Source organism: Papio anubis, chromosome 5 (genome assembly GCF_008728515.1).
Source record: "Papio anubis isolate 15944 chromosome 5, Panubis1.0, whole genome shotgun sequence".
Lineage (NCBI taxonomy): Eukaryota > Metazoa > Chordata > Mammalia > Primates > Cercopithecidae > Papio > Papio anubis.
Genome location: NC_044980.1, coordinates 61673971 through 61695206, shown reverse-complemented (window position 1 = coordinate 61695206; position 21236 = coordinate 61673971). Strand labels below are relative to the sequence as shown.

General features: G+C 37.8%; 1 protein-coding gene across 11 annotated transcripts in view; it reads right to left on the bottom strand.

Annotated features, from left to right (window-relative positions):
* Positions 1-21236, bottom strand: part of MAST4 (microtubule associated serine/threonine kinase family member 4) — a 576418-nt gene that overhangs the window by 242077 nt on the left and 313105 nt on the right. For 6 of the 11 annotated variants that reach the window (XM_017959600.3, XM_017959601.3, XM_009208547.3 and 3 more), the window contains one exon: positions 17194-17229. The exons of the other annotated variants lie outside the window; for them this stretch is intronic. In XM_017959600.3, the coding sequence (XP_017815089.2) occupies positions 17194-17229 (36 nt within the window). The remainder of the gene's footprint in view (positions 1-17193; positions 17230-21236) is intronic. 11 annotated transcript variants of the gene reach the window in all.

Here is a 21236-nt window from a genome sequence, read left to right as displayed (position 1 = left end):
TTCAGGGATATATTAATACTTAATACATTTTTAAAATTTTTGTTGCCATGTCATTAACAGTCTTACAAAACAGGAAATGTATGATTACTATCCTTTAATTTCAGACTGCCCCATGATTTCAGTGCCATATTTCATATGTACTAATAATCAAGTTGGCTAAATACTGCTGCTTCAGTTTTCCTGAGCTAATGAGAAAAGATCAGAGGTCTAATACACAAATGAAGTGAAGACCAAATGATATTATGGAATATCATGGAATCGTCACTAAAGGCTTTGTATCAGAAAAGTTATAGGAGAATTGAGATTGTCTATGATAAATATACCAACTCAAAAAAATAAAATAAAATAAAGGAAGCCTTTGTCAGAGTAGTCAATAGTATATTCATATTGTAAAGGGTGATTTAGTCTTAGCAGAGTATCACATTAATATGCAATATTAAATTCATATTGTTACTTTACATGCTACTTTTCTGCGATTATGTTGTATTTATTTTAAATTGTTTTAGCAGAAAAACTGTTAAACACAGAAGTTTATATCTGACTTTTTTCTTTATAAACAAAGTAGCATTAATGTCAGGTGTGGTGGTTCACACCTGCAATCCCAGCTACTCAGGAGGCTGAGGTTGGAGGATGACTTGAAACCAGGAGTTCGAGACCATCCACGGCAACACAGCAAGACCTCATCTCAAAAAAATAAATAAAAGCAAAAAAAACTATCATTAAAATAACAACTATTTAAGTCAATATTGTGGGTATGGATTTTTTTCTTTTAAAGACATTCATACATTATTTAAATTAGAAGAATACCTCTAAATATAAAGACAAACTACTACCACTTGGCTTGGGAAGCACTGAACTCAGCAGTCTCCACATGCAGCCACTTTGCCATTAGGTACTCCATAATGAACAAGTGTCAGGCAGATCACGGTACCACAAGAAGCCTAAGATTTAGGGAGAGGGAGAAGGTCCATGAGAGAGCAACATGCACACATGTTTATATACAATTTCAGGGAATTCACAGACTCCAGAAAGCTATCCACTGATTTCAAGATAAGAATACCCAAACAAGATAGAACAAGAATAGTCTGTAAGAGGTGCATTATTTAATCAATAAGGAGAAGATGCTGGCATGCAATCAAGAGAAAAATAAGTTGGGACCAAAAATATTTTTTTTCTGCAGCAATAAAAGAATGTGGAACAATTATTAATAGGTTTTGCTGATGGAAGCTTAAACACATGTATCCGCAATTCCAAATCTCACAATCTCACTTCCAGTGAGTCAAATTATGAAAATAGCTCATCACCACTGAAATATTTACTAGAGATTTTTCCATATAAAAGGGGCATACAAGTACAATGAAGGCATATGGAGTTTATCACAACTATAAGTACTTAGTTTACTTCAGTTAAAGAGATATGAACAGAATCTATGGTGGACTAAATGTAGTAAAAAATAATAAACTTGAGATATGCAAAAGTCAGGTCTTGAAGAGCAAAAAATCTCTGGTTTCCCAATGGCTATGGGTTTCAAAATATGATTCTTATTTAGGTCAGAATTAAAGGCTATAACTATGAGGAGATTACAAATAATTATGAAAAGCTATGTTTACTAGATGCCAAAGAACCACTAACTAATATTTTGAAAGCCCCAACACAATGTTTTGTTGAGACTTATTTTCACCAAGTACCGACTTTAGATGAATAAAAGGATTTAATTGTGAAATTTCATGGTTTGTCAGAGAAAATACCAGGTTTCATTCTATCAAAGACTAATAGAAAAATCATAACAAAAACTGTGTAAATTATTTACATAGCTTAAGTAGATATCAAAGATTGCAGACATGCTCTGAGGAACAGAACTAATCATCAGCCCATGACCCACGCATAGCTAATTACCAACCCCAATATGGAGAAAACTTTCATCACCTCTTTAGTCTGTAATGCAGCTTTCAGATCAAGGTTTCATCATTTCTGGCCTTAAATAAGAATCAGCCATGCAAGGAATTTAATTCAAAGCATAAGCACAATTTCAACACGCATTTATCTCATATTGTTTTTTCTCTACTTGTCCCTTTTTATTTTCATGAGAAAACAAACTGTGTTATTTCTTGAAATATACAACCTGTGGGGTAGCCTTGAGATCTCAGTCACCTCCACTTCCAAAATCACATGTTATCCAGCTAAAATAAACTAAAGAAACTGGAGTCTTCTTTGGAAAAGCCATCTTATGAATTTACTGTTTGAGTAAGTAAACTAGAAGATAAAACAAGGCATTCATTTATAGGACTGAACCCCCCTCTCCATGCCCAATAATTCCCAATGAAAAGGCCAACCTCATATAAACTGATAAGGTTTTGGCATGTTTCTGATAATGGTGACAGACCTGATGAAGACTTTTTACCTACTCATCTCCAGAAACCTCTCAAATAATTCAAATCACAGTTTGACAAACAGATTATGCATAAAAAGCCCTCATTAAGATTTTATGTAGAGCAATTCAGATGGGATAGTTCACTGAAGGAGGAAGTCAATGTGATGTTTCTTACCAGCTAAGCTATTGAAGATATACTCCATACCACTCCTCCTCACCCCTGAAAAAACGAAACTGGATACAAACTATAATTTCCTGAAGATAACATGGTTTCAGGGCTCCTTCCATGTACTTTTAAAGCTTTGGTGAGACCACGCCACAGGATCACCAGGTGTCAGTATTATTCTGGTTGTAATTTCAGTGGGAAACTATTATCGTCCTGTATTGGGGAACTGGATGCTATTTCCTTTTTTTTTTTTTTTTTTTAACACAGTGTACTAATATATACATGCCTTTCAGGCAACAATGCTGTCTTCAATATGAACTAAATATTTTTTGTGATGGAGGCCAGGTATTGCATGAATAAAGAAAACACCATTTCCAAACTTTCTGGATTGCCATGGAAAAACTAGACATCAATAAATGAAATCCAACATAATGTCTAGCTCAATCTTGTTTCATCAGCAAGTGACAACTATAATAACTTCATTAGAAATATATTAAGAAAACTGTTAGAATCAGAGTTGGCTCGGCTCCTTTCACCAACCTCATTGCAACATCTCTCCTTCCCAAAAAAAGATACAGAAAGATGAGATTTCCACAAACCCAGTACAGAAATTCCACCCTCACAACAAAGAATTAGGTTCCTGATAAGCACCAAGAAAAGTAAACTCACAATTGGAAAAATTAATAGCTTGAGGGAAAAACAGAGTACTAGGACCTGCGATTAGAAATAAACCTTTAGAAAACCCTTGTAAACGTCTGAAACTCCATAAAAATAAGTATAAACACATTCAGTGAGAAAATATGTCATTTTATATACTCAGGTAAGTATAAATGGATAGCATGAATTGCCTTCTCAGTTCCCCAAGCAGTAGCTACCACTTAGGGTCTCATATCATTGTGACTTTAGAATGAGACACTTAGAAACTGACTGGCCTTGTTACAGATAAAATAAGTTCTCAGAAGCTATGTTTCCCCTAAGTCTGGTCCTCCATGAAAATCTTCATCTCTGAGGGTTGGTTGTAAATCCAAAGATGCAGAGAAACATGAATCATTCGAGACGGACAAAGAAGCTTTACAGGAACCTTTATTTACCCTCCACAGCTAGAAGGAGAGTGGATACCCTCCACAGGACCAAGTATACAAGCTCAGTTCTGCCACAACAATTCTATCCATCTCTGCTTCTCCTTCCTCAAAGGTCCAGCATTGTGTGATCTAAAGCAGGCACACCCATCCTTATTTCCTCTCAATCCACGATGTTCTTTCAGAGAATGGCTCAGTTGCTGCAAGACAGTGAACTCAGATAGAATGGTATAAAGGCAGCTCTCTACTTTCCTGCTTCATACATTCCTGAAAGCATGTCAAAGGGTCAAATATGTATTGTCAGGGAAGTTTTTATTCCTTGAGACATAAAACATTTCAAACTTCCTAATTCTTCCTCATATACTCATTGATATACTTCTGATCTGTCCACATCCTTTACCTTTGCTCTTCTCATTCACAATCATATACACACACCACTGGTCCAAATACAATGAATGTCTTATTGAAGCTAAAGATTAGACCTTTTTGGAAAGCCAGATAATTTCCCTGTGGTGTCAGCTCCATTTAGTTTACGGGAACTACACTTTTTACCAGATAATCAGCACATACTTCTGTTTTCTACTCACCTTTCTGAAACAACAGTAAAAAGCAATGAAGTACTCAAAACAGTGTTTTACTGCCAAAATGTTGTTGCTGCTGTAACTCAATGTGAGCTAGCAGAAAATGGTAATGGCCAACACCATCTATGGTATTAGATAAAAGTGAAATTTGATGAAATAAGGAAGTAGCTAAAGGGGGTACAGTTTCAGTCTTCTCTTCCTGCTCACATTCAAGATGCTTTAGGGAAAAGATACCATGGCACACAGCAGACGTGTTGTTCTTAAGGTCTTGGAAAGTAATTCTCCTTTCTTCATTCCACTTGGTTGACCTTTCTTTTTGAACATACTATATCCTCTACAGGATAGTGATTGGGGTTCCTATGGAAAGGGTCTCTCTATGGGTTAGAATTAGCTGTGGCTGCAGATAACTGGAAAGTCAAATAAGTGATTAAGCAAAATAGTTTATTGCTTCATTAGGTAAAAGAATTTCAGAAGCAGAGGTGTTTTGGTAGCTACCAAATCATCAGACTCAAGCTACTTCTACCTTGCAGTTCCATCATCCTTAGCATGTAGAGTCTACCTTCATGTTTATTTCATGGACGAATATGGCTGCTGGAGCTCTGGCCAATACAAATTCATTCCAGATAAAGGAGAAAAGGAAAAAGGTCCCCACCTTTAAAGGTCTATCCCTTGAATTTAATTCCCTCTGCTTACATCTCATCAGCCAGAAAGTAGTAACATAACTGTATCTAGCTGTGGGAGAGGGAGGCTGATAGGTATATCCTTTTAGCTGAAAACATCACCAGTCTGACAAAAAGCAGAGTTTTATCATTAAGGCAAAGGGGAAGTACAGTGCGATGGTTAATTTTAGTTGCCAACTTGACTGGATTAAGAAACATCTGGAGAACTGGTAAAACATTATTTCTAAGTGTGTCTTTGCAGGTGTTTCCAGAGGAGACTGATTGACATGTGAGTCCATGAACTAAGTGAAGAAGATTTTCTCTCAATGTGGGCAGGCACTACCCAATCAGATGGTGGCCCAGATAGAACAAAAAAGACAGAGGAAAGGTGATTGTCTCCTCTCCATTTCCTAGAGGTGGGACATGTATCTTCTCCTGCCCTTGAACATCAGAGCTCCAGACACTCCGGCCTTTGCAATCCAGGACTTACCCTAATGGCCCCCAAGGTTCTTAGGCCTTCTGCCTCAGACTGGTATTTACACCATTAGTTTCCCTGCATCTGAAGCTTTCAGACTTGTATTGTGCTGAACCATGATACTGTCATTCCAGGGTTTCTAGCTTGTAGACAGCTTGTTGTGGGACTTCTCAAGCTCCATAATCATGTAAACAGATTTCCCTAATCAATCCCCTCTTATCCATTCATCCATCCCCTATTGGTTCTCTCTGGAGAACACAGCTAATACACACAGACTCTGGGTTAGCTGATGCTTCTCCCAGTCACCCAGTCAGTTTTAATTCTGGGCCTGAGCATGATCTCCTCCACCTCAGGGGAATCACCATTCACCAAGGAGACACGACTACTGAGCGGGCAATGGCCTTCTACCACGGAAGAGCGCCCTTGCCCAAAGCATCCCTCTGCATCTTTCCAGAAGCACTCAACATGGAAAAAGAATTGAGGCTGGCATGACCCTTAGTCCTCACCAACTCCTATTTCCCCAGCTAATCTCCACAACATACAAAGCTGTGCTCTGAAGGTGCATCTATAAGTTTGAGAAACCAGACCACATTCTTAGAGAAACAATGTTATAAAACAGTCGGGAGGTTTCTAGGTTTACCCACAAAGGCCAACTTAACAGATAATGTAGTAGAGATGGTATTTATTTGCCATTATATTGAAGGTGGGATTGTTTGGATTTTGATAAACTAGATTTTGCCTTAATGAGCTGTGGAGAAAAGCCCGGATCGAGCGTGAAAGAAACAATAGCAAAGAGCAACTTATCCCTCTTCCTGACTTTGCAATCTGGCAAATGCACTCTTCAACTGTCCTCTCCCCAACAAGTAATTTGTCTTATCCCTGTGTTTTTCCAAGTCCTTTCACTGTCTATCAGTGGGACTATGGACCCCATTCTGAAGAACTCAGTAAGAAAAGAGGAGACATCCCACAAACCACAACATGCTCAATTGGGCCATGTCACCTGGCAGGTGGAATCTGCCTTCTAGGATTGAGCAGTAGGGATGGGAATGGAGGGGTATTATGCATTGAATTGTGCCCCTGGAAAGTTGTTGAAGTCCTAACACCTGGTACCTTTGAATTTGACCTTATTTGGAGATAGGGTCTTTGCTGATGATCAAGGTCAGATGGGGTCATTAGGGTGGACACTAAATCAATATAACTGTGTCCTTATAAAAAAAAGTGGAATTTTGACACAGGGATAGACATACAGACCAGAGAAATGTCATGTAAAGATAAAAGCAGAGATGGAGGTGATGCTTCTGCAAGCCAAAGAAAGCCAAAGATTGCCCACAAACCACCAGAAGCTAGGAGAGAGGCATGGAACAGGTTCTCCCTCATAGTCCTCAGTAGGAATCAAACCTGCAAACACTATGATCTCGGATTTCTAGCTTCTGGAATGTGAGATAATAAATTTCTATTGTTCAAGCCACGTGATTTGTGATACTTTGTCATGGCAGCCCTGGCAAACTGATACACAAGGCAGATGGAGCATCTTCGAGCACCTTTCTGGGTCCAGCACATTGCTTCCTTTCCTCTCAAGTGTCCGGCCACATCATTGCCCACTCTCTGTCTCCACCAAGTAACTTCTCAAGCCCCTTCAGCCACCATCATTTATACACATGGGGCTCCAGCCATGCAGACTTCAGGAGTGTTTCCAGGAATATTCACTGGTTGAGAGTAAGCGGCAGGTACAGGGCCCCTCCATCCTGACAGGGATCATACACTACTATGAGCAAGAAAATGAGAAGTCAGATGCTGCTAAATTGGGTACCTAAATTTCAAAGCCTGCACATGTGATACTAACACCTGGATATGTAGCTGTCAAAGGCTTATGTAGAAATAGAAACCAACTGAGTGAAAGAACAGTACAAGTAAATAATTCCACATCTGGAGGTATTACAACTGCCCACTTCTGAGGATTCAACAAGGCCAAATATCTTAGTGTATTCTATGGGTCACTGTCTATTAAATGTAATTCTCTGCTTCCATAACATCTCTCTTTCTTTCCTTCTCCTGGCCATCTTGCCACAGGATCTGTCTGGAAGACATAGGAAATAGAAGAGGCTCTAAGAGCTGGAGAAGAAACCCAAACCCTTTAATGACAAAAGAGAACAGGAGGAAATCTCACTTCCATGCATATCCATTCTCCAGATTTTATTTTTTTTAATTAAAAAACATAGGAAGGGAATCACATAATGAATACTTACCTACATATTAACTACCCAACTTGATAAATCATACATAAACACAGTTGAAGGCTCTGGAACTCTCTCTCATCTCAGTTCCCCTCTCTCCCCTCAGATGTAATCACTGATGTAAATTTGGTGATTATTCTCTAGCATGTCTTTATACTTTTAGTACAAAGAAAACCCACCCAAAATGATGGTGCTCCTTGGCCACAGTCCTACCACAGTCCTACTACTTTCATTTGTTTTAACTCTTTCCTTTTTTCCCTTCATATAGCAAAAAAAAACCCCAAAATAAAAAAACAACAAAAAATCTATCAATGTATTCAAGCCATAGGAACAATGCTATACACACACACACACACACACACACACACACACACACACACACATATATATATATATATATATAGAGAGAGAGAGAGAGAGAGAGAGATGGTGTCTTGCTCTGTCCAGTGGCGCATTCTCAGCTAACTGCAGCCTCTGCCTCCCAGGTTCAAGCAATTCTCCTGGCTCAGGCTCCCACGTAGCTGAGACTACCTACAGGTGCACGGCACCATGCCGGCTAATTTTTGTATTTTTAGTAGAGATGGTGTTTCACTATATTTGAACTCCTGACCTCAGGTGATTGACCCATCTCGGCTTCCCAAAGTGCTGGGATTACAGGCATGAGCCACCGCGCCCAGCTGGAACATAATTTAATTTTATTCTTATCAGCTGATATCTATTTTTCACCTGTATTATCTCACCATCACCACCACCAATAAGGCTGTGATATAAGGAATTCAAGCCAGACTAATGGGAAATAATTTGCATAGTTATCTATTTCTGGAACTCCTTAATTCATACCAGTAAATGGGAGCCTACATCACCTATGCCAAAATCTCTCCTTGACAAAAATCCCAAATGGATGAGAATTAAATTGCATTCCTTTATATAGAAGACTGGTAAAACATTAATCAGTAGTGAATCCATCACTCATCTGTTCTCATAAAAGACTTAAATCAAAAAAAAAAAAAATGTACTAGGCTGGAAGCTCATTAAATGGAGGACTCAACAGTCACCATTATATTTGGAGCATAGCATGTTCTTATTAAAAGTTGGAGCAATTTAATGTGGGAATTCAATAATTACTTGACCAATTAAAGGGTTAGTCAATGAGAGTGCTAGGCAGTAAGGGAGACACACGATTTAAAAATCACACAAAACAATATTCTACAAATATTTATGGAACACCTGTTACATGCTAGGCACAGTGCAGGGAACAAAACTCCTTACTCCAGGGAGCCTCCCCTCCAGCAGGACAGTATATAAAAAGTTACATTAATGATATATCCTGAGGAACTCTGGGAAATCCTCCATGATCAATAAATCACTCTATAAATCATAACTTGGCTAAGAATGGCTACAGTGCTGGTTTCTGGGGAAATCTTATAAAGCCCCAAGTGTTAAGGCAAAACAAAGAAAATCTGTTATATTCCCTAAATGAATATAGCATCTCTGTTGACTACTGGAACTTATTAAATGTGTTGCTTAGAGTGATTTCCTGCACATAAAATGTAAAAGTTTTCTTGAACCTAAACAAATATCACCAACAGCTGAAGGAAAAATGTTACCTTTTGGAATTTCATAAAATGAATTATTGAAACTGCCTCACTACCCTAAACAACCATACATGACCACTAAAAACTATCTAACACTTTGCTCTCCCGGCTGTTTCTGTTTAAAGATGCAGCAAATTTTGTGGGCAAGCAGAGCACTCAACTAATACACAATGGGTCAGTTACAGAAAGTACTTCCCAGCTAGAAAGAAAACAAATGCCAAGAATCAATAATTATCAAATAAGAATTTAGAAAAATAGTCTAAAAGCACATAGAAAAACATTTGTGCCGACTATCCTACATGGTCACATTATGGGTAAAAACTATCTTATTCTTCACATTTCTGTATTTTTCTACAATATAAATACTCAGAAAAAATGATCCATGCTTTATGATCTAAGAATTTTCACAGTAAAATAAAATGTTATCCTGTTTCTTAAATGCTGAGACTGTAACACTGAAAGTACTTAAAGAAAAATTATTTAATGCATCAAAAGATGGAAGTAAAACTCAGTTCTCTGCTTTGTAAACTATCTTTTAACTAAGTGATAAAATATGGGGTAATTTTAAATGCATTTTTTCTTCTCTGTATTTTCTAGTTTTTCTAAAATGACCACCTACATGATCAATTGAAATATTTATTTTCTACAAAGACCAACTAGTCCTATTAAAATATTATAAATTCTATATTTTCACTCAAAAGATAGACCACAATAATAGGGATACACGTATCAGTTTATTCTCCAAAATAATTCTTGGGCATGCCTCCGGGTTAGAATTACTTCCATCTTCAAAAGGATCCATAGAAGTTCAAAAAGGTCAAAATGTACAAACTCTTCTGAAATTGGCTATTTCAACTGAACAGACAGGTGCCAGGCCCTCTGTCTTTCCTACTTTGTAAGCAGATCAGTACCAAATCTGATGAGTCAGGGAGATGAGATGGCAGCAAGGAGAAAATGGAACAGCAACGTGGCGTGGTTTTTAAAATCCTATCATATGTCATCCATTGAAGGATTAAAGGGTTTCCTGATGATAGAAAAGTACCTAAACCAGGGGCCACCTAACTCTTTTACGACAGGTTTTTAAAACGCATCTTAAGATGAGCTTTTTGCTCCTTCGGTCCTGAATGCCATTTCCCAATAATTGAATGACAGCTTATGAAGCCAGAGAACAATTTGCCACATCTCTGAATCCCTTTATGTACAAGGCCAAGTTTCACCAACCCCCTTCTCCCCAAATAACTTGAAATATATGACTGTGTTGTGAGGTTAAGGTCAGCAGGCAGGGTTACAAACACAGGCAGGATGATTTCTAGAGCAGCAACCAACAGGCAAGATCTTTGCAACCTCAAGAATCATTTAGACTATACTGAGAAGAAGCATGAGTTTGGCTACCCTTAGGTGTGAGACAATGGAATCTGGGGGTTACAGGAGGATGCAGATTTATGATCACAAAAAGCCAGGAAAAAGAGAACATGATAGCCACAACCTCAGAAAGTTCTACCTACAGAAAGCACTTCCCTCACCAGTCAGTTGCATTATTTTGTTTTGTGGCAATTCTCTCAATGGCCGGCTAGACGTATTTTTTCAGCCTTCATGTTGAAGGCTCCTGTGACCAACACCTGTCTGGATTGTCTTCGGCTGACCCTTGAAGACGGGAGAGTGAGATTCCCCAATATTAATGTATCCCCAGAGGACAATGCTTTCTGTCAGACTCACATTGGGTATGAAAGCCTTTCACTACCCAGCATTTCTTTTAATCAGTTATACTGCTTTTGCGCCCATTTTACAAAGCCATCTGGCTTTGCAGACATTAATACAAGGACTATGAAAAACCCCACTTTTTATTGTGGCCCCACAATGGGGAGCAATCCACTTCAAAGTCTGTTGAGCTCACAGGATTCTGGCGCTAAAATAGATCGCTCAGATTTTTCATTGTTCAGGCTTCCAAGGAGCCTGGCCATCTAGGAGATAAAAGAATTCTTCTGAAAGCACCATGTAAAAGAAAATATTTGTTCAGTCACAGTGCCCCCAACAAATGTGATCTTCTGCTCCACGGCTGGACGTCTGAGAAGATGAAAATGAAGGGGCCTTAACAGATACGGTGGAGACCTGGTCAGATAAATTGGAGGTTGGGGAACATGTGCCGCCCTAAATTGGAGAATGCTGAGGTGCTCTTCTTCCTGTGAATATCCTACTCATTCTTACAAAATGTTCCACACCTCAGGATGGCATTAAGAAGAAATCCTTTGACGTTTTTTTCACTACTGAATTCAACTGCAATTATATTTAAAATATCTTTATTTTCCATTACTTTGATGGCTTCACTTTTGAAGTTTTCTATTCATACATCTCAATAGTCCTATCCCTTTCGAAGCAATAGTAAGCTGGCCTTTAACAAAGGCAATACTAGAAGAGACAGTATATATTTTTTGCAAGCAGTTATTTCATTCATTAGAATTTGTGTCATTTTTAGCAGAAATGACAGCAGAAAACAGAGAAGAGGATGACATTTAAACATTTAGATGTATACAAGTATTGGAGGATTCATAACTAGGGACCAAATTCAATGTGTCGCTTTAAAAGATAGTCCTTTGACATGACCTAACCTGGAAGTTACATGCAGCTGGCAGTACATGTTACCAGCTCACAATAGGTTCCCAAAGGAAAGAGGCTGCTATTTCTCTTTAAGGCACAGAGAATAAGGGTCACTGACTGCTGACCCATTGGCTTCATCTCAATAAATGAAGCAGTCTCAACTCATCTCTTAATAGCAAGAAGACATGATAGCAGGGAAGACGAGCACTCAGGTCACAATTACAGCTAATTTACAATTTCCACAGCGAGCCCAGAAACAGAGTGGGTCCGTACTCCAAAAGAACTGCATCCTCTCTTGGGATGCTACACTTTCCCACTGACAGAGCCGTTTAAAATTTCAGCAATATGGAAGTTCCGCACAGGCACTGAATCTGCTGTGTCAGTGGTTTGCTACCTCTTGCGTGTAGGAGGCTTAACATACTCTACCAGTGGACTAAGGCAAAATAAAGATGAAAGACTGGTGGCATTTCATTCTAAGACAATTTAAGATGGTACCAAATACTTGAAGGTAGTATTGAATAAAGGCAGCATTTTCACGAGAAGATATTATTATTTAATTAGAACGTTACATGAAGTTACATTTTATCTTGGCCATTTGTACACAAACTTTACAAGTCTTAAATTGATAATTAATGTATGCAAAACATTAATCTTGATTCGTTGTTTTCTTTTGAGATGGGGTCTCACTCTGTCACTCAGGCTGAAGTGCAGTGGAATGATCTAGGATCACTGCAACCTTTGCCTCCCAGACTCAAGCCGTCCTCCCACCTCAGCCTCCTGAGTAGCTGGGATTACAGGCGTGCACCACCATCCCAGCTAATTTTTTGTATTTTTTAGTAGAGATGAGGTTTCACCATGTTGGCCAGGCTGGTCTTGAATTCCTGAGCTCAAGTGATTTGCCCAACTCAGCTTTCCAAAGTGCTGGGATTTCAGGTGTGAGCCACCATGCCCGGCCGCACTTTTAATTTTTAGTTGTACTATTTTTTCATCTTTTACAATGTCACAGAAGGGTTTTATTTCAGTTTGATATAAATTAAGAATGCCTCTGACGAAGGTGGGCTGCAGTTTACCTCACCTCATTAGGTCCAGGAGTGATGTCCCCGGCCTTTACGGAGTGCTGCTTTGAACATGAGACCTGAAAATTTTTGGAGGTATATTATTGTTTTCTAGTCAGCACAGAATACTCATTTGCTTAGTATCCTTATGTCAGACTTAGGGGCTCTAACCTAACCTTAGTTGATTCATTTAAATCAACATACATGATATTTTTTTAACCCAATGCTGCAGTTTTAGGGCAACCCCCCTGCCACCCCACCTTATTCTTTAAGTCATGTGAACATTATTTTATTATTCTAGTGCATCCCAGCTTATCACTTTGTACCCTCTAATCATAAGTAGCTTTTTGGGCATCTTGGTCCACTGCAGCTGCTGTGATTTTTCTGGCTTTGGGAATAATAAACTCCACAGTCACAGCACTGTCTGCGCACTCCAATCCTCACTCCAACCCCCAGGCTTTCTGGTTGTTCATGTTCACTTGTTTCACAAAAACAGAAAAGTTCTCTATTCTAATGTAAATAACTCTATCTTCCAGAGTCATTAGAAATTCAGCAGCCCTGGAACAAATTCAAGGGTTAAATATAAGTATTATAAAAGAAAGATTTTCACGCCTGTAATCCCAGCACTTTGGGAGGCTGAGGCGGGCGGATCACCTCAGGTAGGGAGTTCGAGGCCAGCCTGACCAATACAGAGAAACCCCGTCTCCACTAACAACACAAAAACTAGCCGGGTGTGGCGGTGCATGCCTGTAATCCCAGCTACTCGGGAGGCTGAGGCAGGAGAATTGCTTGAACTCGGAAGGCGGAGGTTGCGGTGAGCCAAGATCACGCCATTGCACTCCAGCCTGGGCAACAAGAGCGAAACTCCATCTCAAAAAAAAAAAAAAAAAAAAAAAAAAAGAAAAGAAAAGAAAAGAAAAGAAACATTCAATGTTTCAATGTAGGTATTATAAGAGAAACACATTTATAACACTTAAATGCAAGTATTATAAAAGAAACAGGTGTTAATCTTATGATACCTGTTATATAGTGATTTTTACTGTTTTTAAATCTGGTTCTACTTTTATTTTAAAACAATTTTGCTTTAAAATTAACAATGTGGAATTTACACAGATACACAGAGTTATATTTAAAATATACTCTTTTTTTATATTTATCAACTGTCAATTTTGATAATGATTAAAATGAGTGTGGGAAACACAATTTGAGTTGCTCAAAATGCAGCTTATTTGAAAACACTGGAAGCACAATATGACTTTTATTTAGCAATAGTTTGTATCATTTGTCACCTCTGAATATATCATGATTGACTCTTGGCTTTTGAGAGGTTCAACTTGTTAAAATGGCTTATAATTACCATTTCCTCTTTGCTACTTAAATTTTCACTACTGGCCAGCAGAAGTTACCTCAATTTGGTTCATCTGCTCAACCTCAACACATCCTTGAAAGCACCCTTGTTAGAGAGAGAGAGAAAGAGAGAGAGAGAGAGAAACAGAGAGACAGAGAGAGAAAGAGAGAGAGAGAAAGAGAGAGAGAGAAAGAGAGAGAGAGAGAGAGAGAGAGATCCAAAAAAAGAAAATGTTCCAACAAAATTCTGCCTATTTCAATCATGACATCCAGTTATGTTCCAAAAACAGTCCTGAAGACCTTTAGTGGAGAATAATATTAGGGACCAAAATCAGGGTAAATAAAGTGACTCTTAGTTTTTTATATGACTACTAGAGAAGGTAACTGTTATCACCTTTTTTTTTTTTTTTTTTTCTGTGATGGAGTCTTGCTCTGTTGCCCAGGCTGGAGTGCAGGGGCTTGATCTCGGTGCACTGCAACCTCCGCTTCCTGGGTTCAAGCAATTCTCCTGCCTCAGCCTCCCAAGTAGCTGAGATTACAGGCATGTGCCACCATGCCTAGCTAGTTTTTTGTATTTTTAGTAGAGACAGGGTTCAACATGTTGGGCAGGCTGGTCACGAATTCCCGACCTTAAGTGATCTGCCCACCTTGGCCTTCCAAAGTTCTAGGATTACAGGTGTGAGCCACCATGCCCAGCCTGTTTATTACCTTCTTTTGAATGAGATGGAAAAATTGTTTTGATTTAGTAAAGATGATAAATTCATATGGAAGATTTCAGTTTAACTCTATGTTGACTGTCCTTTTTTGGCCTTAATGCAAATAACTTAATTTCCTCTTCTTTTCTAATTATCATCTTTAATATTCATATACATGCAAGAAAGTGCTACATCAATCTATTTCTGTGAATTATACTACTATTAAAATTAGAAGGAATCTCCATTTTTTTTTTTTTTCTTTTTGAGACAGCGTCTTGCTCTGTCGCCCAGGCTGGAGTGCAGTGACATGATCTCGGCTCACTGCAACCTCCACCTCCCGGATTTAAGCAACTCTCCCATCTCAGCCTCCCAAGTAGCTGGGATTACAGGCACGTGTCACCATGCCTGGCTAATTTTTATGTTTTTAATAGAGACGGGGTTTCACCATGTTGGCCAGGCTGATCATGAACAAAATCTCAATTTTTAAAACAATTTTATTTCATCTAAGTATGTAATTAATATATACCACTCGTTATATATATACCATTCATTAATATATACCAATCATTTCACCATTTTATTTTTGGCTACAGAATAAACTAATAATTTTTTCTACTTCATCAAGTAAACATAGGTAGAACCTACATGGGGATGTCCTTCTACTTCCATAAGTAAAATAGAGACCTCACATTTGTTTGTCTTCATTTGTAAGCTAAAATTACCATTATTTTTAATCCCAGTTTTAGTATTTAGCTCCAATATTTCAGATGCCTTTAGAAAAACACAAGGTATTTATTACTTTAGTATTATACCAGCTAATGAATTCCAAAAAGAAATTAAGAATGTCAGTAAAAACAATTAAGTTAATATTATATTAATACAGTGTAAATTTAAAAGAATGGTCAAAAGCTATCAAATACTAGAAAACTTCGTCCATAGTTTCAAGTGTGAAAATTTCTGAAGTCCATGTAATATTCAACATTAAGCTTAAAAAGCATTAAATCACAAAAGATTCCAAAGTACATGGTTTATTGTACACTTCAGTTATAGTTCTTTGTTCATATCATATTTACAAATCTCTCAACCAGTCCAGATTTGGGTATACTTCATAATTTGGTACATAAACAGACATACAAAACTAGAAACTTACATTCATTGAAAACTTTAACCCCTTAAGCTTTAATGTAATAATTTAATTATTGGATAATTAAAAAGTTATGGCTGTATTCCAATATTTGCATCTTGGCATAACTGTGCAATCATCACAGAGATAAAGTAAATCACATTTAAAGAATTAAAACTGACAGAAGTAATCTTTAGTTTCTCAGTAAATATTCTTCCAATTAGTGGCATCAGGTAAAGAGATCCCCACACTGAGAAATATTAAATATCTGGTTCTATTTATTGAGTAGTGTTGTATTACCTTTCATTTTAAAAGCATTTAGGATAAAATTCCTTCAATTTAAAATTTTTAGTTGAACCAGAACAATGTGGAAAAATAACTGACTAAAAAAAGTCATGAAAGTATGAAAGGAGAGTGAAGGAGAACTTACCAGAAATTATAAGTCACTAGAAAAGCCAGTGTATTCAAAACAGAATGGTGTTGGTACAGAAACAGACAGATAGGAGCAGAATAGAGAGTCCAGAAACAGTTCCAAATATATATGGCATCTTTATATGTGACAAGGACAACAATTCAATCCCATGAAAAATAAAGTTTCTTGTGTTAACTAGGACTTAAGTAACTGGTCATCCATCTAGGGAAAAAAAAAGAAAGAGAATCCTACCTCACCTCGTGTACAGAATTTTAAGTTGAAGATTGAATGTTTTTTTAAAATGGTGAGAAAATTTAAGAGAATATCTGCATGACCTTGGGATGGACAATACCACTCTGAGCAAAACAAATAATTCAGAAGCAATAAAGAAAAAGACATATTTGATTAAACAATAATTAACAATTTCATTTGGCAAAAGACATCATAAACAGATAAAAACTGCAAAGACATTTGCATGCATACAACAACAGATTAATACTTTCATGTAAGAGTTTGTAGAAACTGAAAAACACTACTAAATGGAAAAATGGGCAGTGAAAATGAGCATGAAATGAAGAAAAGAGAAATGTAAATGAACAGTAAACATATGAAAATATACTCAACATCAGTGATAGTGAAGGAAATGCAATTTAAAGTAATGACCAGGCGTAATAAGGTTGGAAAGAATTAAGGGTAGTGACATCCAGTGCTGGTGAGAATGTAGGAAATGGGCATTCTTATGTGTGAAGGTGATTTGCTATTCTTTTGGGTAAAGTGATAGCTATTAAAATTAGAAATACACCTACCGTTTGACCAAGCAATTCCACTTCTGGGAATCTATCCTATAGGAAAAAAAGGACCAGTACGTAAGGATATAGGTACAAAAATGTTTATTGCAGCATTGTTTGTTGTGGGGAGGGGAGAAAGGGAGTACTGAAAACAACAAGAATGTCAGTTAATAGGAAAATGGTTAAATAAAATGTGGCATATCTATAATGTAGAACATAATATAATTATTAAAATAAATCTGATAAATTTGTGTCTACAGACTTGGCAGACTGATAAGGTGACAAAAGAAAATCGAGGAGTGAGTGTTTAACATTCTTGCTTAAGACACATAGTAGCAACAACTGCAACGAATCAATGTATGCAAATGTACCTGCACCTGTATGCACATGAAGTGAAGAACGGAAGAATACACACCAGTCTAACAATGACTACCTAAGGTTGTGGATAAATACAGGGATTGGAAGGGATAGGGATTATTTACTTTCTCTTTGTATATCTTTGTGCTGTTTCACTAGTTACCATGATCACAATAGTAATTTCATAATTTTCAAAACTATGTTATTAACTTTTATAAATGGTAGTACAGTAGTATTTCTATACATTCATCTTTAGTAAAACAGTAGTAAATGAACAAACATTTTTTGCCTATGCCAGTCTCACCAATTGTGTTCAGTTGGGGCTACTTGCTTAATATCCATTCCATCTCTCTCCCCTCTGTGTATCAGCCATGTAGTTTGGGCGGAACTGACTACACTCCATTTCCAAGGACTCCTGAACGCGCTAAGCTACTGTTCTACACCAGAAATACAACTCAGAGCCACTTATACAATTTAAAATTTTCTAGTAGTCACATTAACAGGTTAACATAATTTTAATAACATTTAACCCAATACATCCACAAATACTATCATTTCAGCATGCTATTAACATAAGAATTACTAATGAGATATTTCGCATTCTTTTTCTGGATCTCAGTTTTGACTATCCGCATTGTAAGAGCTTGAGAGCTACATGTGGCTAGCGGCTACTGCACTGGACAGTGCAGGTCTAAGCTAATGATGGCAATGCTAGAAACACTCCCACGTTCAGGATTAAACACATAATTTAAAATGGTCCAATTGAAGAAAAACCCATTATGGTAGGAGATGAAAATTTCTTCTTCTTCTTCCATTAACTCTGGAAACTGTGGGCAGACACTGAGGGATGAGTCAGGAAGGAAGCCTGCAGCCAGTGCAGAAGGACCCGTGTCCCTGAGACAGCACTGAGCCTCAGGACCAGCGTCCGCGTGCAGCCTCCACTGTTTAGTTACACAGCTAGCAATTTTTTTCCTCCAATCACTTTGAGTTACGTTTTCTATTACTTGTATTGAAAAGTACACTCATTGACAAACTCATCTATGGACAACATCACATCCAAAGAGAATAATTTTCTTAAGTACACTAGTTCAAATGCTAAAATTTTCCTCCAATTACTTTTAGTCAAGCTATTCTTTTGTTAAACTAGCTTTATTTGATAACCTTTTTAGAAATCTTCTGAAAATATCCCCAAAGAAGAGTCCCACAGACTAATTTCTTATCATCCAGGGAAACATCCCAGTCACTATACAAGAGAACAAATATTTCTCCTCAGAAGAAAACATGAAATCTCAGAGCAACCAATCAGCTCTCAATCCACCTTCCTTTCTTTTCTTTTTTTTTTTTTTTCTTTTTTTTGAGATGGAGTCTCACTCTGAAGCCCAGGCTGGAATGCAGTGGCACGATCTCAGCTCACTGCTACCTCTGCCTCCCGGGTTCAAGTGATTCTCCCGCATCAGCCTCCTGAATCGCTGGGATTACAAGTGTGCGCCACCCCATGCCCGGCTAATTTTTGTATTTTTAGGTGAGACAGGCTGGTTTTCAACTCCTGACCTCAAGTGATCCACCCGCCTCTGCCTCCCAAAGTGCTGGGATTACAGGTGTGAGCCACCTCGCCGGGCCTCCGCCTTCTTTTCTGATTCTCACTCTCCAGACCAGAGTTTCTCATCCTCAGCACTACTGACATTTTGGGCAGATAATTCTTTGGGGTTGTCTTGTTCACTGTAGGTGTTTAGAAGTATCCCTGACCTCTCTCCACTAGAAGATAGTGGGAGAAACCCTGGTCCCCAAATAGTTGTGACAATCAAAAAGGTCTCTAGATATTGTCAAATGTCATCTTTGGGGGTAAAATCACCCCCAGTTGAGACCCACTGTCCTAGACAAGCAATCAGTTCAAGTGTATAACTGACCTTCATTGTTGTATCAGACTCAGGCATTGCAGCAATCATTAAAGCATGATGTCACCCTCAGTGTCCCCTGCATCACAACATTTTGGACCGATGGTCCTCTTCCCAGCCACGGAACCTCCTCTGGTCACACTCTTCCTCTTCTACCTCCTCTCTATGCTAAGCGTGAGCTCTCCATTATAGTTCTTTCTAGAAGAAATGTGGCTAGTTCTTCTGACTTCAGCTTCAAATCATTACTTGAGCTACTCCCTGAACCACCCACCCAACTACATCCCTTGCACTTCTCTGAGAGGCTTTTTGGACAAAGTATTTGCTAATTTATGATCACTCATTCCTCAACTCAAACTCCCCAGCCTGGTCCTTCTCCTCCATCAACACACCTGGGGGCCATTCCATCCCATCTTTCCACACTGTATCAGCTTACACACTGTCCTCTTTAATCCATCTCTAAGACTAGAATTTCAGTATAAATACTGGTCAACTTTTCAAAGCTCCTCAGGTTGATCTATGGATTCAGTATGATTTCAATAAAAATATCAACAGGCTTTTTTTTTGTAGAAGCTGACAAACTGATTCTACAATTAAAACAACTAGAAGAGCCAAAACAACTTTGAAAAAAGATGAACAAAGTTGGAATACTAATGCTTCTGAGATCAAGACTTATTATAAAGCTACAATAATCAAGACAGTAGATTGATATGAAGACAAATCAATGAAATATAAAGTCTGCAAATGGAAACACAAATACACAGACAACTCATTTTTGACAAAAGTTCAAAGCATTTCAGTGGAGAAAAAACAGCCTGTTCAATAAATGGTGCGGGAACAATTAGAGACATGTATGCAGAAATCAACTTCAATCCATATCTCACCCCCATGTATAAAAATCAACACATTAATCATAGACCTAATGTACAATCTAAAACTATAAAACTTTTGGAAGAAAACATAGGAAAAACCTTTGTGACCTTGGATTAGGCAAAGATGGCTTAGATCCAACACCAAAAGCATTTAAAGAACGAATAAAGCTTTTGCTCTTCAATAGATGCTATAAAGAGAATAAAAACACAAGCCACAGGCTGGGAGAAAACATTTAAAGATCACATATATAAGGTTTATTTATAATGGCCAAAAGCTATAAATAAGCCAAATGTCCAGCGGCAAGAGACCAACGAAACTGACATAGTCATTCAATAGGATATTACTTAGCAAAAAAATCCTAATAAATGATCGACATATGCTATGACATGGATGAATCTCAAAATAATTACACTGAGTGAGAAGCCAGGCCTAAAACAAGGGTGCATACAATATCACTCTAGTTATGTAAAATTAAAAAAAAATGCAAACTAGTTTCTAGGGATGGAAAGCATTAGTAGCTGTCTGGTTGGGGATGTGGGGGTGGGGGAGCAATGACAAAGGGGCAGGAGAAAACTTCGGGGGGAGATGGGTATTTTATTATCTTGACTGTGCTGGTGGTTTCACGAGTGTATACACATATCAATTTATGAAACTGTGCACTTTAAATTATGTACAGTTTATTATAAGCCAATTATGTCTCAATAATGCTTTTTAAAGAGAGAAATGCAATGCTAGCTATTGGGGAAAATCTCACTACCATACCATGTAAGGACAGCTGAAATTGGTTCATGCTACTTGGGAATCCATGAAAGGAAGCAGTTTTAGAGGTTTTGTTTTGTGGTTTTAAATTCCTCTGTGGGTTAACACAAACAGAATTCACAATTCTTGGGTACATGAACATAATACAGCCTAGATGATATTAAATAGTAGATGTGGTGT